At 48.9% G+C, this 27,462-nt stretch overlaps 1 protein-coding gene across 1 annotated transcript in view; it reads right to left on the minus strand.

The window, feature by feature from the left end:
* Window positions 1–875: 875 nt before the first annotated feature.
* The window catches only part of LOC147105040 (uncharacterized), an 80,708-nt gene continuing 54,121 nt past the window's right edge, over window positions 876–27,462 (minus strand). The window contains exons 14-16 of the mRNA XM_086011077.1: window positions 14,674–14,760; window positions 8,216–8,287; window positions 876–4,242 (exon numbers count right to left, since the gene is read on the minus strand). Coding sequence (XP_085867203.1) covers window positions 3,311–4,242; window positions 8,216–8,287; window positions 14,674–14,760 — 1,091 coding nt within the window. The 3' untranslated portion in view covers window positions 876–3,310. The remainder of the gene's footprint in view (window positions 4,243–8,215; window positions 8,288–14,673; window positions 14,761–27,462) is intronic.

A 27,462-nucleotide genomic window follows, 5' to 3' on the forward strand; every position in this document is an offset into this window, starting at 1 on the left:
CTCCACCCATGTTTTGCTCGATGCCTTGGAAAGCAACTGGGCCCTCAGCTCTTCCCTGTGGTGACGGTGTGTTCAAGGCTCCAGCTTATTTTTGTTTTACTTCAAAATTAAACATGGAATTATTTTGGTTGCTTCCAGATTTATTTATTGAATAAGAGCTTTGACCCACACGGAACAAATGAGCCTCAGGTGTGTAAAGAAAGACTTGCATTTCTCCAGCGCCTTTCACAACCTCAAGAGGTCCCAAAGCCCCTTACACCCAATGAAGTACTTTGTGAAGTGTAGTCACTGTTGTAATGTAGGGAAACGCGGCAGCCAATATGTGCACAGCAAGCTCCCAGAAACAGCAATGTGATAGTGGCCAGATCATCTGCTTTTATAGTGATGTTGGTTGAGGGATAAATATTGGCCCCAGGACACCGGGGAGAACTCCCCCCTGCTCTTCTTCGAAATAGTGGCCGTGAGATCTTTTAACGTCCACCTGAGAGGGCAGACGGGGCCTCGATTTAACGCCTCATCTGAAAAATGGCACCTCCGACAGTGCAGCACTCCCTCAGTACCGCACTGGGAGTGTCGGCCTAGGTTTTTGTGCTCGACGTCTCTGGAGTGGGGACTTGAACCCACCCCCTCCATGATTCAGAGGCAAGAGTGATACCCAATGAGCCATGGTTGACACCATCACTTTCCTGGCTGTTTCATGACAGAAATGTGTTACAATAACAAAATCCTGTCAGGTGTTACATTAATATGGAATCCCCGCTCACTACAGCAACACTTTCCTGGAGAAATGTGTAGTGCAAAGTGAAGCTTCGCCCTCAGACTCGCAGCCCCTTAACCGCCTTCACGCCACATAGCCAGAAATGGTTAGAGCTGGATTACTTTTTAATTTTCTATAATTATTTATGAAACATATTAACCAGATGAACCCTTATCGCGACATTGAAGAAACATACAAAATGGAGGCTCCTTGGAGAAGCAACATTAATGAAAACCTTCAGCCAGGTCCTTAATACTGACAGGTTGTGAGACAGTGTGGGCAGCATTCACATTGTGTAGTCAGAGGTTCACAGTTTGTAAACATTAAGTGCTGTTCGACAGTTATTGTGCGGGCTGCAATATTCCAGCTCCAATGGATTTCGCATTTTCCAATGAACCAAAGTCCATTCTGAACAGGAGCGGAGGAGGAGATCGATCAATGCCAGGCCAGTCCCAGGCCTGAGATTTTCAGTCATGAGGCCTATCCCCAAGATGCCAAAAGCATAAGCATGGTTAAAAGTGGCAAGTTGAGTCTGCCCATTCGCTCAGGGTAACAACAGAAAATGCTGGAAAAACTCAGCAGGCCAGGCAACATCCGTGGCGAGAGAAATGGAGTCAACGTTTCAGGTCGAAACCCTTCCACAGAACTAAGGGAAAAAGGCAGGAAATTAAACAAAAGGCAGTTTGGGGGCTGGGAAACAGAAGATAGGAGCAGGAGGAGGCCATTCGGCCCCTCGAGCCTGCTCCGCCATTCAATAAGATTATGGCTGATCATCCAAATTCAGTACCCTGTCCCTGCCTTCTCCCCATATCCCTTGATTCCTTTGGCCTTAAGAAATATATCTAACTCCTTCTTGAATATATTTAATGAATTGGCCTCCACTGCCTTCTGTGGTAGAGAATTCCACAGGTTCACCACTCTCTGGGTGAAGAAATTCCTCCTCATCTCAGTCCTGAATGGCTTACCCCTTATCCCTAGACTATGACCCCTAGTTCTGGACTCCCCGGCCATCGGGAACATCCTTCCTGCATCTAGTCTGTCCAGGCCTGACAGAATTTTATAGGTTTTGATGAGATCCCCTCTCAATCTTCTAAACTCCAGTGAGTACAAGCCCAATCGACCCAATCTCTCCTCATACGTCATTCCTGCCATCCCATGTATCAGCCTGGTGAATCTTCGCTGCACTCCTTCCATGGCAAGAACATCCTTCCTCAGATAAGGCGACCAAAACTGCACACAATACTCAAGGTGCAGTCTCACCAAGGCCCTGTACAACTGCAGCAAGACATCCTTGTTCCTGTACTTGAACCCTCTTGCTATGAAGGCCAACATACTATTTGCCTTCTTAACTGCCTGCTGCACCTGCATGCTTACCTTCAGCGACTGGTGCACAAGAACACCCAGGTCTCTTTGCACTTCCCCTTCTCCCAATCTATTGCCATTCAAATAATAATCTGCCTTCCTGTTTTTGCCACCAAAGTGGATAACCTCACATTTATCCAGATTATAGTGCATTTGCCATGTTTCTGCCCAATCACCCAACCTGTCCAAATCGTACTGGAGTTTCACGACATCCTCCTCACAGCATACCCTCCCACCCAACTTTGTGTCATCTGCAAATTTGGAGATACTACATCCAATTCCCTCGTCCAGATCATTAATATATATTGTGAACAGCTGGGGTCCTAGGACCGATCCTTGCGGTACCCCACTAGTCACTGCCTGCCACTCGGAAAACGACCCGTTTATTCCAACTCTTTGCTTTCTATCTGCCAACCAGTTCTCTATCCAAGCCAATACCTTGGGGGTGGGGATGAATGAAGAGACATTAAGAGATATTCAAGGTGAGACGAGATAGTACAGGAAACTTTGTGCTATCCGGCACCGACGGGACCGAGCTGTTGCCGTTCCCTCAAAACTGCCGGACAAACCAGCGTTAATGTTGAAGCCTACGGAGCTTTTCATCTCCGTATCTGACAACAAACACTTGCTTAGCAACAGCTTCTAAACAGTCGGCCCGTACCTTGGAAGCGTCTCTCTGAAGCTGTTGCTAAGCTACAGAGACTTTGCAGAGCCTGACTGTTGAAAAAAAAGCCACGAGAAGAAAAAAATGCCACAAGAAGAAAAAAAAACCTAACAAAATGGCTCCTGATTTTTGCCGGTGGCTCGAGCTTGCCGGACATTTAGCCTCCGAATAACACAAAGTTTCCTGCAATAGGACAGGTAAAGAAACAGACAGTGGCTCAGGGTATTGTGTAGTTAGAATCATAGAATACAGCACAGAAGGAGGCCATTTGGCCCATCGTGCCTGTGCCGGCCCCTCTGAAAGAGCTCTCCGATTAGTCCCCCGCTCTTTCCCCATAGCTCCGCAAACGTTTCCTTTTCAAGCTGCGAGCCGTGGAGGGCTTGAGCAGAGGCTGCTTTGTGAGCTGGTTATCGGTGCGGGTGGGCTCAGACGGGATCTTATTGGAACCAGACATTCCAAAACGTGGGTGTGCAAAAAAAAAAAACCCCTTCGCTTGGGCAGCTGCCATCGGTAGAGACCCCCGGATCCTATCTCTCGGTCATTGGATGTTTGGAGCCTGCGGGACCGTCACTGTGGCTCCCTGGCTTCAGCCTGCCGACTGATGGACGCTGACTGTGATACCCAGAAGACAACATCAGGGACGCGTCGCAAAGCAAACTAGACAAACTGGCATCATTTACCCGCAGCGGTGGTTTCACAGTCATGTCATTACCCGTGTGGGGCTTTGACTGTTGAGTGTGATCACCGGACATGGTGGTTTTTGGGTGAAAGTGAGAGGTGATGCCTGCTGGGTTGCTCTCCGTAGTCATTGGTCTGTCCAATATGGATAACTTTTCTCCCATAAACGCAGATGAAGAGCATGGTGCATGATTGTCACCTTCTCTGTAATGCCAGTCTTCAAACCAGGTAGGAGAGAGCCGTTGGTATGCAGCAAATGCCTCGATTCTGTCGCTCAGCTTCTCCCGAGCTTTGCTCCCCGCGGAGTCAGTTCCCGCAATGCAAGTGAGCCCCCGCTGGAATTTTGGCAAGTCCTCCATCAGTTTGTAGGTGTGCTTCTTCCTGAAGATCTCGGGCATCTTGACACCAGCGCTGATCCGCTCAAAGCGAACGACAGAGAACTTATCCGTCGAGCTATTCACCAGCTTGTCCGCCACACTGACCAGCGCAGGGGTGAACAAGTCGCCAAATTCAAACTCGACGAAGTAAGGCTTGTCCTTCTCGCCCAGCGACTTTGCTTTCCATTTCACCTCGGCTCCCTTTGACCAAACGACGGTGACTTTATCCACTGCCGCCAGTTTCTCCGACAGCCAGATCGTTGTGCCCCTCTTGGCAATCTGTCTCCTCTCCCACAGCTCCAGGGTTACCTCGCACAGGCAGTCCTGCTGGAGATAGCAGGCAAAGGCTTCGACCACCTCCTGGAAGTACCCGTGATCCCAGGAGCAGAGCAGCAGCAACTTGACTGTGAGAGCAACAAAGACCAACTTATATTGTTACACAGGTAGAGTAATGGTTATGCTACTGGTACAACAACAACAACTTGCATTTATACAGCACCTTTAAGGTAGTAAAATGTCCCAAGGCGCTTCACAGCAGCATTATAAAACAAAGTTTGACACCGAGCCTCATACCAAGAAAGTAGGGCAGATAACCAAGAGCTTGCTCAAAGAGGTATAGAAACATAGAAAAATAGGAGCAGGAGTTGGCCATTCGGCCCTTCGAGCCTGCTCCGCCATTCAATATGATCATGGCTGATCCTCCAACTCAATACCATATTCCCGCTCTCTCCCCATACCCCTTGATGCCTTTTGTGTCTAGAAATCTATCTATCTCCTTCTTAAATATATTCAGTGACTTGGCCTCCATAGCTTACTGTGGTAGAGAATTCCACAGGTTCACCACCCTCTGAGTGAAGCAATTTCTCCTCATCTCAGTCCTAAATGTCCTATCCCGTATCCTGAGACTGACCCCCCCGTTCTAGACCCCCAGCCATGGGAAACATCCTCCCTGCATCCAGTCTGTCTAGCCCTGTCAGAATGTTATACGTTTCAATGAGATCCCCTCTCATTCTTCTAAACTCTAGTCGACCCAATCTTTCTTCATACGACAGTCCTGCAATCCCAGGAATCAGTCTGGTGAACCTTCGCTGCATTCCCTCTATGGGAAGTATATCCTTTCTTAGGTAAGGAGACCAAAACTGCACACAGTACTCCAGGTGTGGTCTCACCAAAGCCCAGTATAACTGTAGTATGTTTTAAGAAGCGTCTTAAAGGAGGAAAGAGAGGCGGAGAGGTTTAGGGAGGGAATTCCAGACCTTAGGCAGCTGAAGGCACGGTCCCCAATGGTGGAGCGATTAAAATCGGGGATGGTCAAGAGATCAGAATTGGAGGAGCGCAGATATCTCGGGGGGGTTGTGGGACAGGAGGAGATTACAGAGATAGGGAGGGGGCGAGGCCATGGAGGGATTTGAAAACAAGGATGAGAATTTTAAAATCGAGGCATTGCTTAACCGGGAGCCAATGTTGGTCAGCGAGCACAGGGGGTGATGGGTGAATGGGACTTGGTGCGAGTTAGGACACGGGCAGCTGAGTTTTGGATGACCTCAAGTTTACGTAGGGTGGAATGTGGGAGGCCAGCCAGGAGTGCGTTGGAATAGTCAAGTCTAGAGGTAACAAAGGCATGGATGAGGGTTTCAGCAGCAGATGTGGTACAAGTAATCCAGAGGCCTGAACTAATAATCTAGAGGAACGGGAAATCAAATCCCACCGTCTGGAAATAAAAAATCTGGTCTCAGTAAAAAGTGACCATGAAGCTGTCGGATTGTCGTAAAAACCCCTCTGGTTCACTGATGTCACTTTAGGAAAGGAAACCTGCCGTCCTTACCCGGTCTGGGCCTCTATGTGACTCCAGTCCAGCACCAACGTGGTTGACCCTTAACTGCCCTCTGAAGAGCTAGCAAACCACCCAGTTATATCGAAACCACTACAAATGTGAGAAGTCACACAACACCAGGTTATAGTCCAACAGCTTTATTTGAAATCACAAGCTTTCGGAGCGCAGCTCCTTCGTCAGGTGAAGTGAAGAGATGCATATAGGCACAGCATATATAGTTTAAAAAAAAACATTTTTGTTTGAATTTTTGATTTTCATACAGACCCCAGCATCTGCAACATTTGACCCCTGGTGACCCCACCTCATTGTTCTTTGATGTAATGTTTTCCTGACTGTTCTGTTTGGACACCATTCACACCTTTGATTGCTGTGATTATCTCTCTGCCGAGGTGTGATAAAGGGCAGTTAGAAAGATTACCTGTAATCATCTGGCAGTGCTCTCTGACTATATATGCTGTGCCTATATGCATCTCTTCACTTCACCTGACGAAGGAGCAGCGCTCCAAAAGCTTGTGATTTCAAATAAAGCTGTTGGACTATAACCTGGTGTTGTGTGACTTCTCACATTTGTCCACCCCAGTCCAACACCAGCATTTCCACATCATGGCTACAAATGATGCAGTGGTTCAATAAGGAGGCCCACCACCACCTTCTCGAGGGCAACTAGGGATGGGCAATAAATGCGGGCCTTGCCCACATCCCCAGAATGAATTTTAAAAACTTGCTCATTGCTTGTTTAGTAAATTTGTTTAATCATTGCAAACTCGAATGAAGTCAGATGTAATGCTCTTATCGCATTGAGAAATGGAGAGACCCCCTGTGGGAATAATTCTCGTAGCTTAAAAATCATTTACAGACAGGGTTTTCTGTTTGTGTTACTGAATGTTTACCTGGCTAAGAAGGTTATTGAAGACATTCTCGAAGGCATAGGGAAGTTGAGGCTTACCCATGAGAGATACAAGAGTGGAGACATCTAAGGTGGTTCTGGGAGGGAGGGGAAGGGGTGAGAACAGAAGTGCGGGAAACGGGACGGACACAGTCGAGGTCCATGTCAACCACGGTATAGGGGAAAAAGGAAGACATGTCGGAAACAGTGGTGTGGAATGTGGCATTGTCGGAACAGATGCGATAGAGACAGAGACTCCCAGTTCCCACACTTCTGCCCTCAACCCCTTCCCCTCCCTCCCTGATCCACGATAGGGTTCCCCTTGTCCTCACCTTTCACCCCATCACCCTCCACATTCAACGGATCATCCTCCGCTATTTCTTGCAATTTAATATACCGTATTCGCTGCTCATGATGTGGTCTCTTCTACATTGGGGAGACCAAACACAGATTGGTTGATTGCTTTGCTGGACACCACCATTCAGCCTGTAGCTTCTGGTCGCCTGCCATTTTAATTCCCCGCTCCATTCCCACTCTGACCTCTCTGTCCTCGGCTTCCTATACTGTTCTAATGAAGCTCAACGTAAGCTCGAGGAACAGCACCTCATCTTTCGATTAGGCACTTTACAGCTTTCCAGACTCAACATTGAGTTCAACAATTTCAGATCATAACCTCTACTCCCATTTTTTCAGACGGCAGCTGTTGATGATTCTGCCATTCCCATTTACACCTCCTCTAGACCATCTTCTGTTTCTTTACTTGGCCCATTACCATCTCCTTTCGCCTCGCACCATCATCCCTTTTGTCATTTAATCTCTCCTGCCTTCCAGCCTGTCACAGACCTTGCCGTTTGTTCTTTCCTCCCCTCCCCCCTCACTTTCCCTGCCTCTGCACTTACTTAAATACCTGTTCCATCTTTAACTTTTTCCATTTCTGACGAAAGGTCATTGACCTGAAACGTTAACTCTGTTTCTCTCTCCCACAGATGCTGCCTGACCTGCTGAGTGTTTCCGACATTTTCTGGTTCTATACTAATCAATTACTTACTGTTTATGGTCTTTGAGGAAAGCAATTTCAATACCTGGACCATTAGCATATTAAGCACCTTTCACCTCAGTGATACTTCCCCCTAAACTTGTGTGAATACACTTTGCTTTTTAAAATAACACAACATTTAAACGTAACTCGTTTTCCCCCAAAATCTTTTCTGTGGAAAAATGGTCACAAATCCCAAGATGCGACATGATTAAAGGATTTGATGGGGTAGATAGAGTGAAACTATTTCCTCTGGTGGGGAGTCCAGAACAAGGGGGCATAACCTTAAAATTAGAGCCAGGCCGTTCAGGGGTGATGTCAGGAAGCACTTCTTCACACAAAGGTTAGTGGAAATCTGGAACTCCCTCACCAAAAAAGGCTGTTTGAAATTTTTAAGACTGAGATGGATTGATTTTTGTTAGATAAGGGCATCAATGGATATGGATTCAAGGTGGGTAAAAGGAGTTGAGGTGCAGATCAGTCATGATCTCATTGAATGGCGGAGCAGGCCTGAGGGGCTGAATGGCCGACTACTGTTCCTATGTTTAAAGGGGACTAGAGTTGTTGGGAAAGTTACTTGGGAAGAACACTGAAGTCAAGTACTGCGGTGTGTGTTATTACCTGGAGCCATTAGCATTTTCAGCTGTTCATTTTTTTCCTGGAGTTTCCGACAAAGCCGAGATTTCTTCCTATCTGTGGGTTGCAAAAAGGAGACCCAGTGCATGGAGTCAGTGTGGCACCAGAAAGGAGATAGAACATAAGAAATAGGAGCAGATTGGCTGCCACGTTTCCTACATTACAACAGTTACTACACTTCAAAAATACTTCATTGGCTGTAAAACGCTTTGGGACGTCTGGTGGTCGTGAAAGGCGCTATAGAAATGCAAGTCCTTTTTTTTTATGAGCGCAAAGGCCAATTTCACCCCCATAAAGTTTAAATCCATGTTCCCAATAATAATGGGGGATTTCAACTTCCCCAATATTAACTGGGATAGTCAGAGTGTGAAAGGCTCAGAGGGTGTAGAATTCTTAAAGTGCATCCAGGAGAGCTTTTTGAGCCAGCATGTAGAAAGTCCTACAAGAGAGGGGGCGGTACTGGACCTAATTCTAGGGAATGTGGCCGGCCAAGTGGAAAAAATGCTAGTAGGTGAGCACTTTGGTGATAGTGACCATAATATGGTAAGATTTAAGGTGGTCATGGAAAAGGACAGGGATGGGCCGGAAATAAAGGTTCTAAATTGGGGGAAGGCCGATTTTAATAGGATAAGGCAGGATCTGGCCAAAATGGACTGGGATCAGCTACTTGTAGGAAAATCCGCATCGGAGCAATGGGAGGCTTTCAGAAGGGAGATTGAGATCATACAATGGCAACATGTTCCCGTAAAGGTCAAGGGTGGTTCCAAAAACCACAGGGAACCTTGGATGTCAGGGGATATACGAGAATGGATTAGGAAAAAAAGGAGGGCTTTTGGTAGATACAAAAGGCTAAAGACGGAGGAAGCCCTAGAGGAGTACAAAAAGTGCAGGGGGATACTTAAAAAAGAAATTAGGAGATCAAGGAGGGGCCATGAAATAACACTGGCGAGCAAAATAAAGGAAAATCCGAAGATGTTTTATAAGTATATTAAGGGTAAGAGGATAACTAGGGAAAAAATAGGGCCCATTAGGGACAAAAGTGGCAATCTGTGTGTGGAGCCGGAAGATGTAGGAGGGGTTCTAAATGAATTTTTTGCATCTGTTTTCACTATCGAGAAGGACGATGTAGACATAGAAATAGGGCGGGGGGACTGTGATATGCTCGAACATATTAACATCGAGAGGGAGGAGGTATTGGCGGTTTTAGCTGGCCTAAAAATGGATAAATCCCCAGGCCCGGATGAAATGTATCCCAGGCTGCTGTGTGAGGCAAAGGAGGAGATTGCGGGGGCTCTAACACATATATTCAGGACCTCTCTGGCCACAGGGGATGTGCCAGAGGACTGGAGAACCGCTAATGTAGTACCATTATTCAAGAAGGGTAGTAGGGAAAAACCGGGGAACTACAGGCCAGTGAGCCTAACATCAGTGGTAGGAAAATTATTGGAAAAAATCCTGAGGGACAAAATTTGTCTCCACTTGGAGAGGCAAGGATTAATCAGAGATAGTCAACATGGCTTTGTCAAGGGAAGATCATGTCTGACTAATTTGATTGAATTTTTTGAGGGGGTGACTAGGTGTGTGGATGAGGGTAACGCAGTGGATGTGGTATATATGGATTTCAGTAAGGCCTTCGATAAAGTCCCGCACAGGAGACTGGTCAAGAAGGTAAGAGCCCATGGAATCCAGGGTGCCTTGGCACATTGGATACAAAACTGGCTTAGTGGCAGAAGGCAGAGGGTGATGGTCGAAGGTTGTTTTTGTGACTGGAAGCCTGTGGCCAGTGGGGTACCACAGGGATCGGTGCTGGGTCCCTTGCTGTTTGTGGTCTACATTAATGACTTGGATATGAATGTAAAGGGTATGATCAGTAAGTTCGCGGATGATACAAAAATTGGTAGGGTGGTAAATAGCGAGGAGGGTAGCCTCAGTCTGCAGGACGATATAGATGGGTTGGTCAGATGGGCGGAACAGTGGCAAATGGAATTTAACCCGGAAAAGTGCGAGGTGATGCACTTTGGGGGGACTAACAAGGCAAAGGAATACACAATGAATGGAAAGACCCTAGGCAAGACGGAGGGTCAGAGGGATCTGGGTGTGCAAGTACACAGATCCCTGAAGGCGGCGGAACAGGTGGATAAGGTGGTAAAAAAGACATATGGGATACTTGCCTTCATTAGCCGAGGCATTGAATATAAGAGCAAGGAGGTTATGATGGAGCTGTATAAAACACTGGTTAGGCCACAGCTGAAATACTGTGTGCAGTTCTGGTCGCCACACTACAGGAAGGATGTGATCGCGTTAGAGAGGGTGCAGAGGAGGTTCACCAGGATGTTACCAGGGCTGGAGCGCTTCAGCTATGAAGAGAGACTGGGCAGATTGGGTTTGTTTTCCTTGGAGCAGAGGAGGCTGAGGGGGGACATGATTGAGGTGTACAAAATTATGAGGGGCATAGATAGGATGGATGCTGAGGAGCTTTTTCCCTTAGTAGAGGGGTCAATAACTAGGGGGCATAGATTCAAGGTAAAGGGCGGGAGGTTTAGAGGGGATTTGAGAAAGAACTTTTTCACCCAGAGGGTGGTTGGAGTCTGGAACTCACTGCCTGAAAGGGTTGTGGAGGCAGAAACACTCACAACATTTAAGAAGCATTTGGATGTGCACTTGAAATGCCATAGCATACAAGGCTACGGGCCAAATGCTGGAATATGGGATTAGATTAGACAGGGCTTGATGGCCGGCGCGGACACGATGGGCCTCTATCCGTGCTGTATTACTCTATGACTCTATGACTCTATGACCTCAAGTTGCTGGTACTAACAGATCTGGGTGTTATGATTTAGGATTTAATCGAACAATGAGGCTAAAAACAGCCTTTTTCAAATCTCCAGGCTGACAAATTTCAAACAGGGCAAAGCAATGAATAAGAAATCTGAAGTCCAAAATAGGCCTGGGTTGTTTGAGCTTCAAGGGATGGCCTGACAGGACTCAGAGGGCCACGTGTAGCCCACGGGCTGCGGTCTGAACACCATGACCTGTGCAACCTATAGATTCAGTAGAACCTTTGGTTAATCTCCCCGTTCCTGAGGAGATGTGCCGGGATTCCTGTGGCAATGGCTGACGGAATGACCGAAGTCTGGAGCTCGCTGTGCGCCGGATTTCAGCCACGCAACCCCGTCCCATCACTCCCTGGGATGATGGAACATAAGAACAAGAACATAGGAATTAGGAGCAGGAGTCGGCCACACAGCCCCTCGAGCCTGCTCCACCACATGGCCCCTCGAGCCTGCTCCGCCATACGGCCGCTCGAGCCTGCTCCGCCATTCAATAAGATCATGGCTGATCATCGACTTCAACTCCACTTTCCTGCCCAATCTCCATATCCCTTGATTCCCCTAGAGTCCAAAAATCTATTGATCTCAGCCTTGAATATACTCAAAGACTCAGCATTCACAGCCCTCTGGGGCAGAGAATTCCAAAGATTCACAACCCTCTGAGTGAAGAAATTCTTCCTCATCTTGGTCTTAAATGGCCGACCCCTTATCCTGAGACTATGCCCCCTAGTTCTAGACTCTCCAGCCAGGGGAAACAACCTCTCAGCATCTACCCTGTCAATCCCCCTCAGAATCTTGTATGTTTCAATGAGATCACCTCTCATTCTTCTAAACTCCAGAGAGTATTGGCCCATTCTACACACTGTCTCATCATCGGACAGCCCTCTCATCCCAGGCACTGCCTCCAAGGTAAGTATATCCTTCCTTAGGCAAGGAGACCAAGCATTCCAGGGAGTTCCACTGGATTTTAATCGCTCCGCCACTGGCGGCCGTGCCTTCGGCTGCCTAGGCCCTAATCTCTGGAATTCCCTCCCTAAATCTCTCTACCTCTTTACCAGGGAGAACTCCCAATCTCTTCTTTGAATAGGATCTGTTACATCCACCCGAGAGGGCAGACAGGGCCTTAGTTTAACATCTCATTTGAAGGACGGCACCTCTGACAGTGCAGTGCTCCCTCAGTACAGGTAGAACGTCCTGAATCCGGCCACCTCGGGACCGAGGCCGTGCCGGTTTTCGGGTTTTTCCAGACTTCGGAACGTGTTTCTGATGTCCGGAAACGCCCGAGCCCAGGTTGCGATAATTCCGGACTTCCGACATCAGAAACACGTTCCGAGTCCGGAAATGCCTGGGCCCAGGTTACGCTTTTGGTAAGCCTCCCTCAGGGTGTCCGGATTCCGGAACATTTTACAGATTTCGGACCTCTGCCACCAATCGGCCCAGAGTCCGGATTCCGGAACTCTGGATTTGGGACGCTCAACCTGTATTGGTACTGCAGTGTCAGTCTGGGTTACGTGCTCAAGTCTCTGGAGTGGGACCTGAACCCACAACCTTCCGACTAAGAGGTGAGAGTGCTACCCACTGAGCCACGACTGACATCTGTTACTGTGAGGTTCAGTAATCACACTGGCCAGCAAGGTCACTAACTAGACCATCACAGGAGCTGTATTAACTGAAGCACCGGGTATAAGGAAAACAGCGAAACAAACAGACTGTAGGTCAATAAATGTTTAATGAGATGCAATGTCCGTGCCCACAGTGCACAGTGTCAAGGATGTAAATAAATAGGATCCTATGTAACAAGATCTGTTGGTGCTCACCATGTTTACAAGTCTGTGTCAGCTGTGGCTCAGTGGGTGGCACCCTTGCCTCTGAGTCAGAAGGTTGTGGGTCTCAAGTCCAACTCCAGGGACTTGAGCACAAAAATCTAGGCTGATACTCCAATGTAGTACTGAGGGAGTGCTGCACTGTCGGAGGTGCCGTCTTTCCGATGAGATGTTAAACCAACTCCCAAACCCGCGACCTCTACCACCTATGAGTCTGCTCTCTAAGGTGGACGTAAAAGATCCCACAGCACTATTTCGAAGAAGAGCAGGGGAGTTCTCCCCAGTGTCCTCGCCAATATTTATCCCTTAATCAACATTACTAAAACAGATTATCTGGCCATTATCATGTTGCTGTTCGTGTGAGCTTGCTGTGCGCAAAATTGGCTGCCATGTTTCCTACATTACAACAGTGACTACACTTCAAGAAGTTTTTCATTGGCTGTAAAGCGCTGTGGGACATCCGGTGGTCGTGAAAGGTGCTATAGAAATGCAAGTTTTTCTTTCTTAACACTGCAACCTCAGGCAACATTACAAGCCCAACTCCTCCCCTCCTCTGCAAAGTTATAAGCAGCTGATGTACAGCAAAGCAACATTCATCGTCAGGACAGGGCTCCTGTTAGGGTGACACCCCAGTGTTTGATTGACCCCGAGATTCACACGTGATTGATTCACAGTTGTACAATAGCAGCGTCCGAAAAGGTGTTAATTCACGTGATTTTATTTAGTATCCCAATATTCCAAAATGGCAACTCACTGCATACTTGGTGTGACTAATAAAATGACCATTCACTATTTATTCTAGTATCCAGATAAATGGCTGTTGATTGGGCATGGAAGGAGGTGATGAGAATGCAAAGGAAAATTCTTGGCTCAAGCAACTTAGGGCCTTGGATAAGAACTCTGAACCAATACTGTTTGCGAGTGGACAAGAAATTGTGTGCGGAGACTGGCATGACTCTGTTATCAGTGAAGCTTCTTCGGCAGCACCTCCCAAACCCGCGACCTCTACCACCTATGAAGGACACGAACAGCAGGCGCTTGGGAACACCACCACCTCCAAGTTCCCCTCCAAGTCACACACCATCCTGACTTGGAAATATATCGGCCGTTCCTTCATCGTCGCTGGGTCAAAAATCCTGGAACTCCCTCCTTGACAGCACTGTGGGAGCACCTTCACCACACGGACTGCAGCGGTTCAAGATGGCAGCTCACCACCTTCCCACGGGCAATTAGGGATGGGCAATAAATGCCGGCCTTGCCAATGACGCCCACATCCCGTGAATGAATAAATAAAAGAAGCATCTTCTCACCGATAGTTACAACATTCTAAGACCTGTCTATCTACTTAAGTGACAATCTAGAAAGGTGTCTGTGCAATTAAAATGATCTTGGACTGGTTCAGTTGGCAGGTGGGATTCCTTTAATGTAAACTAAGGAAAGATTCTGTTTGAGACCTCACGGACGGACGGATCAGTGGCTTCACTGCTGTAGCTCGCTTCTGAGTTGGATGGTCATGAGTTCAAGCCCCACTCCTGGACTTGAGCACATAACTTAGGCTAATACTTCAGTGCAGCTCCGAGGGAGCGCTGCCGTGACTCGCGATGGGGAGCTTTGACTTGATTTTTAATTTGACTTTGTCCATTTGATTAAAATGAATCCCTGTACAATCACTCTGCCTCCTTCCTCAGTCTTTTCCTTACCCCTCTGTGAAGCGCCTTGCAGAGCGTTTTCCTACGCTATATAAATGCAAGTTGTTACTGGTACAACTGCACAAACTTCTGACACTCACATTTCTTGTAAAGGATCAGTGCAGCCGGCAGACAGATGACAAGGCTGATCAAGGAGGTGGCAGCAAACCATCGCGATATAGTTCTCTCTGAAAGATGGAAACAGAACAAGACATGTGAATCGGAGTTGGAATGGCTGATTTGGATTATTTTTCTTAAAACTGTACATGGTGTGAGTCCCTACATGCCAACGGCGATTTTTCCTTTAAGCTGCGTGGCCGCGCAACCACGCAGCGGTCTCGGGGTCCCCCGCGGCCGGCGAGCCGGTCTTTAAATGGGAAAAAAAGCGCGTGCGCGGAATTTTTGAATGGGCCACGCAGCCCGTTAAAGGGGCCACACGGCCCCCCAAAAAAACAAATTACAGTCCTGACGAAGGGTCTTCGACCTGAAACGTTGACTCTGTTTCTCTCTCCACGGATGTTGCCGGGCCTGCTGAGTTTTTCCAGCGTTTTCTGTTGTTATTAAATTACAGGGAACATTGGTCAACGGGTCTTTGAAAAGGAACACAGGGACAGCAGGAGGCCATTCAGCCCCTCGAGCCTGTTCCGCCATGGTGTTCCACAAGGATCAGTGCTGGGACCACTGTTGTTCACAATTTACATTAACGATTTAGACTTTGGAATCAAAAACACAATTTCTAAATTTGCGGATGATACCAAATTGGGGGGGATAGTCAATACTAAGGAGGACTGCAACAAATTACAGGAGGACATTAATAAACTTGCAGAATGGGCATATAATTGGCAAATGAAGTTCAACACAGATAAATGTGAGATACTGTATTACATTTTTGGTAGGAAGAATAGGGAGGTGACTTATTACTTGGAAGGTGCGAGTCTGGGTGGGGTAGAGGAACAAAAGGATCTCGGAGTACAAATACACAAATCACTAAAAGTTGCGACACAGGTTAGCAAGGCCATTAAAAAAGCAAACCAAGCACTAGGGTTTATTTCTAGAGGTATAGAATTGAAAGGTAGGGAAGTTATGCTAAACCTGTATCGAACCTTGGTTAGACCACACTTAAGAGTACTGCGTACAGTTCTAGTCGCCATATTATAAAAAGGATATAGAGGCACTGGAGAGGGTGCAGAGAAGATTTACAAGGATGATACCAGAAATGCGAGGGTATACATATCAGGAAAGGATGAACAGGCTGGGGGGTGACTTAATAGAGGCCTATAAAATTATGAAAGGTTTTGATAGAGTGGATACAGAGAGAAAGGGGGATGTAAAAGATCCCATGGCCACTATTTCGAAGAAGAGCAGGGGAGTTCTCCCCAGTGTCCTGGCAAATATTTATCCCTCAACCAATATCACTAAAACAGAAGATCTGGTCCTTATCACATTGCTGTTTGTGGGAGCTTGCTGTGCGCAAATTGGCTGCCGCATTTCCTACATTACAACAGCCTGGATTTTTGTGCTCAAGTCTCTGGAGTGGGACTATGAACCCACAACCTTCTGACTCAGAGGTGAGAGTGCCGCCCATTGAGCCATGGCTGACACCGGTTTAAGGAGCGTCTTCAAGAAGGAGAGAGAGGTAGCGAGGCGGAGAGGTTTAGGGAGGGAATTCCAGAGCTTAGGGCCCAGGCAACAGAAGGCACGGCCGCCAAGGGTGGGGCGAAAGGCAGCATCTGTGAAGAGAGGAAGGTGGGGTTAATGTTTCAGGTCGATGACATTTCATCAGGAACCTTAACCCTATCTTCCTCATCTCCAAGGACACTGCCTGGCCTGCTGAGCATTTGCAGCATTTTCTGTTTCTATTTCAGGTTTCCAGCTTCCGCAGTATTTTGCTTTTAGTTTTTAAGAGTTCCCGGTCGTGACTGGCCTCCAGACATTTCTGCTGGCAAGTGCACTTGAAAATCGGGTGGAGACAAGTTTATGTTTGGTTGTGAGGCCCTGGGAGTGGGTGTGATCCCATAAGATTGCTGGTGAACCTGAAACTGAGTGTCGAAAACACAAGTCCAATGCTGAGTAAACAGATTAAAGTGAGTTCCTGGCAGCTCACAGAGAAACCTGTTTGCTAATCAGAGCTCAGGACAGTCGGATAATACCGATTGAAAAATTAGACTAACAAGTGCTGGGAATTTTTGGAGCTCCTGAGGGTGCCAAATCAAAACTATTTTATTTTGAGGTAAGGTTGTGGCGTACCGATCACAGAAAGGACACAATCCGCTTTTCGGTCCGTAGACTATAAATCAGGCGTCATGCCTTTAAGAAGGATCACACCTTTAAGAAACTCGATCTGCAACATAGTTAAGCCCAGAGCGGGGGAGGAGCAGTCGAAGCTGTGGACTGATGAAAGGCAGTCGGACTTGGTGTAGGCTCTGACGCCATTTTCTGTTCAACATGCAGTCTCAACAATTAAACTATTATGTCCATGTATAATTGAGACACGGACTGCAGGAGTTGATTATAACAAGTCTTTACTGAATTGAGACAACCTGGAAACTGAAACTACAGAAGACTGCTAGGGCCTTTTATACAGGGGTGGTCACTGCCGGTACTGCTGTCTGAGACCAGTTATTCCCTTAAAGGTACATACACAACAATTCCTCCCCTTTTAGATAAACAGTACATAACATTCATTTAACAACTAAATAATAACTAATTACAATTACAATTACAGTTGCTAGATACATTGGTTGAAGTTAAGCAATTATAAGTTCAGTCTTTGAGGAGGCTTCCTGATTCTGTCTGGATAACGCCTCTTTGGGGTATCAGGTTCTTCTGGCAAGGTTGAGTCGGGATCAATGTCGTTGTTTGGTTCGTCTGCTTCCAATATCACCGATTCTGCGGTAGATGCAATTGGTACTTCGGTTTCATCGCCAGGTGTATCAGATCGTGGTGTGGAGTGGACGTTTTCCAGTGACTCTAGAATCTGGTCAGCATGGCGTCTTACAATGCTCTCTCCAACGTCCACGGTATACATTAGAGGTCCTTGCCGTGTACAGATCGTTCCTGGCTGCCATTTCTCTGTGCGGTAGTCCCGGGCCAAAACTGGTTGACCTATCTTAAAACTCCTGGTCGGCCTTTCATTCATATTCTGAAACTGCCTGTTCTCCACATCTCTTCTGACGTTTGGCTTAACCAAATCCAAGCGGCATCGTAGTCTTCGATTGAAGAACATCATGGCTGGAGTTTGGTTGGTAACCACATGTGTCGCATTCCGGTAGGCAAACAAGAAGTTATCCACCTTGTGTTGTAGGGGTATATCTTCATTACACATTGCCTTGATAGCCTTCTTGAATGTTTGAACAAACCTCTCGGCCAATCCATTAATGGCTGGATGATATGGGGCGGATGTGTAATGCTTAACACCATTGTTCTTTAAGAACCTCTGGAACTCTTCAGACACAAACTGTGGTCCATTGTCAGAGCAAATCTGTTCAGGCAGCCCATTCCTGGCGAATATGGTTCATAAGACTGTGATAGTTTTTTCTGTGGTGGTTGAGAACATTTTTATTACCTCTGGCCACTTTGAATGTGCATCCACCGCAATTAAAAACATCGAGTCCATAAAGGGACCAGCAAAATCAATGTGCACCCTTTGCCATGGAGATGAGGGCCACTCCCATGGATGTAGAGGGGCTTGTGGTGGGGCGTTTTGGACCTTCTGGCATCCAGTACAGCTCTTGGTCATCTCTTCGATTTCTCTATCGATTCCCGGCCACCACACAAACGCTCTGGCTAAGTTCTTCATTTTTACCCCTCCCAGATGACCCTCATGAAGCTCATTGAGCACTCTATCCTTCAATTTGGGTGGAATTACTACTCTGGATCCATACATCAAGGTTCCTCTGCACACTGACAGCTGTTCTCTTCTCGGCGAGAATGCTGGCAGCAGTGGTTCACCATGTGCTGGCCATCCCTTCACCATTAAATCATAGACCCAGGAGAGTGTCGGGTCATTTCGTGTTTCCTTTTCTATGTTTGCATTCGTCACAGGGAGACATTCGACTATAGTCGAGTGGAATACTCCACTGGATCCACTGCCAGTTCCTCTTCCACCGTCGGCAACGGTAGGCGCGACAATCCATCAGCATTCCCATGCTGTTTAGTTCCTTTGTACTCGATGTCATATTGGTGTGCCCCTAGGAACAGGGACCACCTCTGTAGCCGTTGTGCCGTCATTATCGGTACGCCCTTCTGAGGGTTGAAAATGGAGACGAGAGGTTGATGATCAGTTAGTAGAGTAAATTTCTGACCGTGCAGGTAGTGATTGAACTTCTTCAGCCCCCACACCAGGCTGAGGGCCTCTCTGTCAATCTGGGCGTAGTTACGCTCGGCTGAAGTTAACGAGCGTGACGCAAAAGCTATCGGCCTCTCTGAACCATCAAGGAATTTATGTGACAGTACCGCCCCAATGCCGTAGGGAGATGCATCACACGCCAGTCTTATCGGTAGTGATGGGTTGTAGTGAGCCAATACTTCTCTTGAAGTGATTAGGTCCTTACTCTTCTGAAAGGCCCGCTTACATTCATCGCTCCATTTCCATGCTACTCCCGTTCGTAGTAGGGCGTTCAGTGGATGCAGAATTGTGAACAAATTCGGCAAAAACTTATGGTAGTAATTCACCAATCCGAGGAATGACCTCAGTTGCGACACATTTTCAGGCGCTGGAGCCTTAACTACCGCTTCAATTTTGTCAGGGGACTTATGCAACCCCTCTTCATCAATCACGTAGCCACAATACGATATCTGTTTCTTAAAAAACTCGCACTTGGGGCGATTGGCTCGTAGCCCATGTTTATGTAGTCTAGTGAGCACCTGCTCTAGGTTGGCAAGGTGTTCACTGTCATCTTCACCTGTGATATACCTATCAATTCGTCCAATAAAAGGCGACGAGTTAGGAACGTAACTAAAGGTTTTTATTGACTAAATAACAGAGCCCACCCTCGTGGGTGATCGGGTCCAACAAGGAGGAATACCAGCCAGTCGACTACCTTTATACCTGGGCAGGTAGGTGGAGCCATGGGCGGAGTCGGAGGTGGTCAGCCCAGGTATAACAGCGCGACAAGAGGCGACCTCGTATCGTGATACAACGGTGATAACAATACAACAGTGATAACTATAGTGTAACGATAAAGTGGTTTACCACATTCACCCCTTGTTTAGATTTGAGTCCGGCGGGGTGAAGTGTACTACCAGTTCTGGTATGTCAGTCTGTCCGGAGGCCTCGTAAGCCTCTCCGATCGTCGCAGCGGCGGTGCTGCATTATCCGGTGTTAGTGCTGGTGTCTGCGTGGTCGGCGAAGGCTCGTGGGGTTCCGGCATGCCGTCTACCTGGGCTGGAATTGGGGGGGTGGTGGGGGGGGGTAAAGGTGGTGTCTCCGGAGTGCCCGAGGGTGCGAGGTCTCGTAAGGAGACAGTGTCCTCCCGCCCGTCTGGGTAAGCCACGTAGGCGTACTGGGGGTTGGCGTGCAGGAGGTTCACCCTTTCGACCAGGGGGTCTGTTTTATGGGCCCTCACGTGCTTTCGCAGCAAGACGGGCCCCGGAGAGGTCAGCCAGGTTGGTAGAGTGGTTCCCGTAGTCGACTTCCTGGGGAAAACAAACATTCGTTCATGGGGGGTGGCGTTAACGGCAGTGCAAAGTAGTGACCGGATGGAGTGCAGCGCTGTCGGGAGGACTTCCTGCCAGCGGGAGGTTGGGAGGCCCTTAGACTTTAAGGCTAAGAGGACGGCCTTCCATACCGTCGCGTTCTCTCTTTCCACCTGGCCGTTCCCTTGGGGGTTGTAGCTGGTGGTCCTACTTGCTGCAATACCTCTCGCTAGTAGGAACTGACGGAGTTCCTCGCTCATGAAAGAGGAGCCCCGGTCACTATGTATATAGTTTGGGAACCCGAACAAGGCGAAGAGGTCGTTCAGGCATTTAATGACCGTGGTACTGGTCATGTCTGGGCAGGGGAAGGCAAAGGGGAAACGGGAGTACTCATCAACAATGTTGAGGAAGTACACATTACGGTCAGAGGACGGGAGGGGCCCCTTAAAGTCGATGCTCAGGCGCTCGAAGGGGCGGGTGGCCTTGATCAGGCTTGCTCTGTCCGGCCTAAAGAAGTGCGGTTTGCACTCGGCGCAGGTCTGGCAGTTCCTGGTTATGGTCCTGACCTCCTCGATGGAGTAGGGCAGGTTGCGGGCCTTAATGAAGTGGTAAAGTCTGGTGACCCCGGGGTGGCAGAGGTCGTTGTGGAGGGTCTGAAGTCTATCACTTTGCGCGCTGGCGCATGTAATTCGTGACAGAGCATCGGGGGGTTCGTTCAGCTTACCTGGCCGGTACAAGATATCATAATCGTAGGTGGAGAGCTCGATTCTCCACCTCAAGATCTTGTCATTCTTGATTTTGCCCCTCAGCTTGTTATTAAACATAAAAGCGACCGAACGTTGGTCGGTAAGGAGGGTAAATCGTTTGCCTGCCAGGTAGTGCCTCCAGCGTCGTACCGCCTCCACAATCGCCTGGGCCTCCTTCTCGACCGACGAGTGTCGGATCTCAGGGCCCTGTAGGGTCCTTGAGAAGAAGGCCACCGGTCTCCCCTCCTGGTTAAGGGTGGCGGCTAGGGCGAAGTCGGATGCATCGCTCTCGACTTGGAAGGGGATGGACTCATCCACTGCGTGCATAGTGGCCTTGGCAATGTCTCCCTTAATGAGGGAGAAGGCTGCGCACGCTTCCTCCGTAAGGGGGAAGGATGTGGACTTCATGAGGGGTCTGGCTTTGTCCGCATAATTGGGCACCCATTGGGCATAGTAGGCGAAGAGCCCCAGGGTTCTCTTAAGTGCCTTAGGGCAGTGGGGGAGGGGTAGCTCCATGAGGGGGCGCATTCTTTCGGGGTCGGGGCCGATGAGTCCGTTCTCTACTACACAGCCAAGGATGGCAAGGCGCGAGGTGTTAAACACACATTTCTCCTTATTGTAGGTGAGGTTCAGCCGTTGGGCTGTACGGAGGAATTTCTCCAGATTCACGTCGTGGTCCTGCCGGTCGCGGCCGCAGATGGTGACGTTATCTAGGTAGGGGAATGTGGCCTGCAGTCCGTTCTGGTCAACCATCCGGTCCATCTCCCTTTGGAAGACCGAGACCCCGTTGGTGACACCGAAGGGGACCCTAAGGAAGTGGTATAGGCGCCCATTCGCCTCGAAGGCGGTGTACTGGCGGTCCTCGGGGTGGATAGGGAGTTGGTGGTAGGCCGACTTAAGGTCGATGGTCGAGAATATGCGGTATTGTGCAATCTGATTGACCATGTCAGATATGCGGGGAAGGGGGTATGCGTCCAGCTGGGTGTATCTGTTTATGGTCTGGCTGTAGTCGATGACCAGGCGATTTTTATCGCCGGTCTTAACGACCACGACCTGGGCACGCCAGGGGCTGTTGCTCCCCTCGATGATGCCCTCCTTCAGGAGACGCTGCACCTCAGAGCAAATGAAAGCTCTGTCCCCAGCGCTGTACCGCCTGCTCTTGGTAGCGACGGGTTTGCAGTCGGGGGTGAGGTTAGCGAACAGGGAAGGTGGCGGCACCTTGAGGGTGGATAGGCTGCAGGTGTTACGCGGTGGGCGGTTTAACCTTCGCTGGTTGTCGACTGTGAGTGGGGGGAGGGGTCCACCGTATGCTAGGGTTACACTTTGGAGGTGGGATTGGAAGTCCAGCCCTAGTAGGACGGCAGCGCAGAGCTGGGGGAGGACGAGGAGTTTAAAGTTTTTATACTCTGTACCCTTAACCGACAAGGTCACAGCACAGTAGCCGCTAATGTCCGTGGCGTGGGACCTCGATGCCATCGAGATTCGGTTGCGCGTTGGCAGGACAGGGAGGGAGTAGTGGCTCACCGTGTCTGGGTGGATGAAGCTCTCCGTGCTTCCGCTGTCGAACAGGCAGGTCGTGGCGTGGCCGTTTACTTTGATGTCCATCATCGACTTGGACAGGTGGTGTGGGCGGGCTTGATCCAGAGTGACGGAGGCTAGCGTGTAGGTAAGCGAGTCGTTGTCGTCTGCGGGCGAGGCGGTCGTCGGGTCCGGGGGCCCGGTGGCAGTCGGGCGTGGTGGGTAAAATGGCGTCTCCCACGAGGTAGGACAAAATGGCGGAGAAGATGGCTGCCCCCATAACTCACATGAGGCACTATTGGGGTCGGTTGCCTTGATCAAAGATGGCCGCCCCCATGACTCACGTGTGGGGATACTGGCCTCAGTTGCCGTGAAAGAAGATGGCCGCCCCCACAGTTCGCATGAGGCACTGCTGGCCTCTGAAGATCCGCTCCTGCAGGCCTTAGAGAAATGGCCTTTCTTCCTGCAGGTTGTGCAGGTAGAGTTCCTGGCTGGGCAGCGCGACCTCGGGTGCTTCTCCTGGCCGCAAAAGAAGCAGCCGGCGGCCCGATCGCGGGTGCCCGATGTCGGAGCCGGTACCGGGGGTGGCGGGCCCGGTCGGGTCCGGGACGCCGACGCTGAGGTAGGTCCCGGGGGCGGCGCTGCGAAGGGTATTGCGGTAGGGGTCGGGCCCGAGTCCCAGGGTCGCGAGCAGTACCTGGAAAACGCCTCCTGGTCCTGATGGGCCACCTCCAGGGAGAGAGCGAGGGCTTCAGCTTTGTCCAGGTCGAGGTCTTTAGCTTCAAGCAGTCTTTGCCGTGAGTAGTCGGACCGTAGGCCTTTCACAAAGGCATCGCGGATATTATCTTCCGTATTTTCAACAGCCGTCACCGCTTTAAAGTCACAGTTCCTGCCGAGTGCTCTTAGCGCCCGTAAAAATTCAGCTACAGACTCTCCTGGCTGTTGCGGGCGGGATCTTAGGAGGTGCCTGGTGTACATGTAATTTACCGGGCTGCGGTACTGCTGTTTCAGTAGGTTGATAGCGGCCTCGTACGTAGTCGTGTCCTGTATGAGTGCGTATACTCTCGGGCTCGCTTGGGCGTTCAGAAGTCTTAGTTTGGATCTCTGCGGGGCGCCGGATTCTTCCAGGTAGGATTCGAAGCAGTCCAGCCAGTGTTTGAAGTTGAGGGCTGCGTTTGCTGCCTGTGGGTTTAGATCCAGGTACGGTGGTTTGAGGGCTTGCAGCCAAGCCGGCTGGTGTGGCTGTGCTTCTGGGAGGGCTTCTGGCTGGCCAGTAGTAGACATCTTTAAAATTTAGTCAATAAAATTGATATACCTATCAATTCGTCCAATAAAAGGCGACGAGTTAGGAACGTAACTAAAGGTTTTTATTGACTAAATAACAGAGCCCACCCTCGTGGGTGATCGGGTCCAACAAGGAGGAATACCAGCCAGTCGACTACCTTTATACCTGGGCAGGTAGGTGGAGCCATGGGCGGAGTCGGAGGTGGTCAGCCCAGGTATAACAGCGCGACAAGAGGCGACCTCGTATCGTGATACAACGGTGATAACAATACAACAGTGATAACTATAGTGTAACGATAAAGTGGTTTACCACAACCTGTCACTAGGATGTCGTCCAAGTAACACTGAGTCCCCGGAATCCCTTGCAGGACTTGTTCCATCGCTCTTTGCCATATCGCCGGAGCTGATGCTACTCCGAATACCAGTCGATTATACTGGTAAAGACCTTTGTGAGTGTTTATCGTGAGATACTTCCTAGAGGATTCTTCAACCTCCAGCTGCAAATATGCTTGTGCTAGGTCAATTTTTGTAAAACGCTTCCCTCCAGATAGTGAGGCGAAGATATCTTCTATCCTTGGAAGAGGATATTGTACTGTGTGAAGGACTGGGTTCACCATCACCTTGAAGTCCCCACAGATGCGAACCTTCCTTGGCTCCTCAGACTTATTGTTTAACATTTTCTTCATGACAGGAACGATGGGTGCCGCCCACTCGCTCCAGTCTACCTTAGATAACACGCCTGCATTCTCCAGATTCTCCAGCTCTGCCTCGACGGCTGGGCGAATTGCATATGGTACCGGTCTTGCTTTGAAAAACTTGGGAATTGCATTCTCCTCTATTTTTATCGAGGCAGTTACGCCTTTAAGAGTGCCCAGTTCTTGTTGAAATACCTCTTTGGCGTCAGCTAAGATTGTTGACAATCGTCCAGGAGTGACGTCGTCATCCTTTTTACCAGCCACCGCCAGTGCCTGAATGGAGTGCCAGTCTAAACTTATCTTTCTGATCCATTCACGTCCCAATAACGGTGGTCCACCATCTTGCAGAATGTAGAGATACAATTTCTGTATTTTCTTGCCGTTGTATTCGACAGGCACCCTTATTTTTCCTCTGGGGTATACTTTTTGCCCCGTATACGTCCTCAAGACAATGGATGTCTCTCTCAAGGGTATGTGTGAGAATAGCCGCTCGTAGTCTCGTCGATTCATGACGGTTAGAGCTGATCCTGTATCCAATTCCATTTTGACTTGGGACCCTGCTATCGTGAGGGTGACCCAAATGGTTCGGTGATCCTCTTTTGCGATTACGTTGTGAAGTTTGAGACAGGTTAGTCTCTTGTTCCCGGATTCACTATCGCTCATCTGGTCTTCGGAACTACTGTCCGTCATCTTTTGTACTTTCCTGTACGGTTCCTTAGTAGCCTTTTTGTTGTCGTTGGTCTTCTTCCCAGACCTGCAAACTCGTGCAATGTGTCCCATCTTTCCGCATTGCCTGCATATTTTTTCCTTGGACCAGCAGTCCTTCTGGTCATGGTTTGTTCTGCCGCAGCGATAACATTTTGCAAATCCCCATGTCATTTCGTGGGTGCCGTATTCCTGTGGCTTTTGTTGTATTTCCGCAGCTCCCCTTGCTGCTGCTTCGTACGATACTGCCACGCTGAAAGCCTTACCTAGCGTCAGCTCTTTCTCTGAGAGTAACCTCTTCTGGGTTCCTTCACTCAGGAGTCCACAGACAAATTTGTCCCGTAAGGTATCTGCCAGTCCTGCTCCGAACTGGCAGTGCTTTGATAGCTTGCGTAGTTCCGTAAGGTAATCAGCATTGCTCTCATTTTTATGCTGATTTCTCCTGTGGAATTTAAATCTTTCTGCTATCAGCAGCGGTGTAGGATTTAGGTGTTCCTGTAGGATAGCAACAATTTCGTTAAAACTCTTCGCCTTCGGTTTGGCTGGAGTAATCAGGTCCCGCAATAGGCCGTACGTTCTTGCGCCCATTAAATTTAGCAATACCGATGCCTTTTTCTCATCGGCTATTTCGTTTGCCTCGCAACATACCTCGACTCTTTCCACATACGTGGTCCAGTCTTCTATTGCATTATCGAAGGCAGTGATATCACCAGTCTTTGGCATCTTGAAAATCTAAGATGGCGCCTCCCGCGCTTTGCCTTCTTCCCCGCCGAGTTAAGATGGCGCCTCCCGCGCTTTCCCGCCGCTGCCGCTGCTGCCAACGCTGTTGCTGGCGATTATATTTATTTTACTATCCTGTAATGGCGACGCCCTATGGTCTTCGTGCCTCCCCGATCGCTGCTGCCAACGCCGCTCTCCGCGGTATTTTTATTTTTCTATCGCGCTTCAATATTTGCTCCGTTAATTGAAGAACCGTTCCCGTCGTGAAGCGGACCCTCTGGGACACTTCCCTCCCTCTTCTTAGGTCCGAACGCTGCCCGGCTTCGAAGCACCGGCCGCGCCCTGTGTGCTCCACCCTCTCTCTCTCTCTCTTTGCTTCCCGACTCGCTGCCCGGCCCCGTTGCAGAGCCACCCGATCGAGCTCTAGCCCGCCGCAGCCCAGGAAGGATCAGTGCACTACCTGCCACCAGCCCGATTAGCTGGGAAACCACAGACTGGAGAACCAAGCCTGGCTCTCGACAGTCTCTCCTGCACTTTTCAATTCGATGATTTGGAGGGCGGTTGCCCACGGTCGACGCCCGTTTCTCGAGTTTCTTTGGATTATTTTTTTTTTCTTTCTTCTGGCTTCGACCTTCAATAACGTCGTCTGAGGTGCTGCCGAGTTGCAGGTAAGTTCGTTTCTTACTCGTCGCCAGTATTATGTCCGTGTATAATTGAGACACGGACTGAAGGAGTTGATTATAACAAGTCTTTACTGAATGGAGACAACTTGGAAACTGAAACTACAGAAGCCTGCTGGGGCCTTTTATACAGGGGTGGTCACTGCCGGTACTGCAGTCTGAGACCAGTTATTCCCTTAAAGGTACATACACAACATAAACCTTTTCTGTTGAACCTCTCCGAGTTCAGTATTTTTTGCTAGGAGTACGTAGACTCCTACATTGGTGACCATTAAGGAACGTAACAGTTTTCTACTTTTGACAACCAGTGTAAACACCAAGCATAGATGCAAATGAAAGCAAATTGGATAGATTTCTTTCAGAAAATACCATTTCGGGATACAGTCTATGAGTAATTTGAAACATGACGTGTGGTGAGTGTAGCGAGCTCGGGAGGAACAGGTGACTTTGGACCTCTGGTTCCCCAACCTCTCCACCACTGGGGGTTTTCCTCGCCTCATGTCTGGGTCTATTGTCGACTCATTGACAGAGATTGATCGCTGTGATCAGTCAACAATCCCATTACTGTTGTAACATGGGACTACCAGGATGGTAGAAGGCAAACTGGATGGACCTTGGGTCTTTATTCATCCAGCTATTCCCATGTTCCTAACGCTCCTTCCGTTCTTTTCCCTGACCCCAAACCTAGACAGCACGTAATATAAAAACTCTATATGCAGAACATTTGAATTAAAGACTAGGATTACATAGAATATACGGCACAGAAACAGGCCATTCGGCCCAACCAGTCCATGCCGGCATTTATGCTCAACTCGAGCCTCCTCCTGTCTTTCCTCATCTAAATCTATCAGCATAACCCTCTATTCCCTTCTCCCTCATATGTTTGTCCAGCCTCCCCTTAAATG

This window comes from Somniosus microcephalus, chromosome 18, assembly GCF_052327205.1.
Source record: "Somniosus microcephalus isolate GS21.2 chromosome 18, FLI_Smic_1.0, whole genome shotgun sequence".
Lineage (NCBI taxonomy): Eukaryota > Metazoa > Chordata > Chondrichthyes > Squaliformes > Somniosidae > Somniosus > Somniosus microcephalus.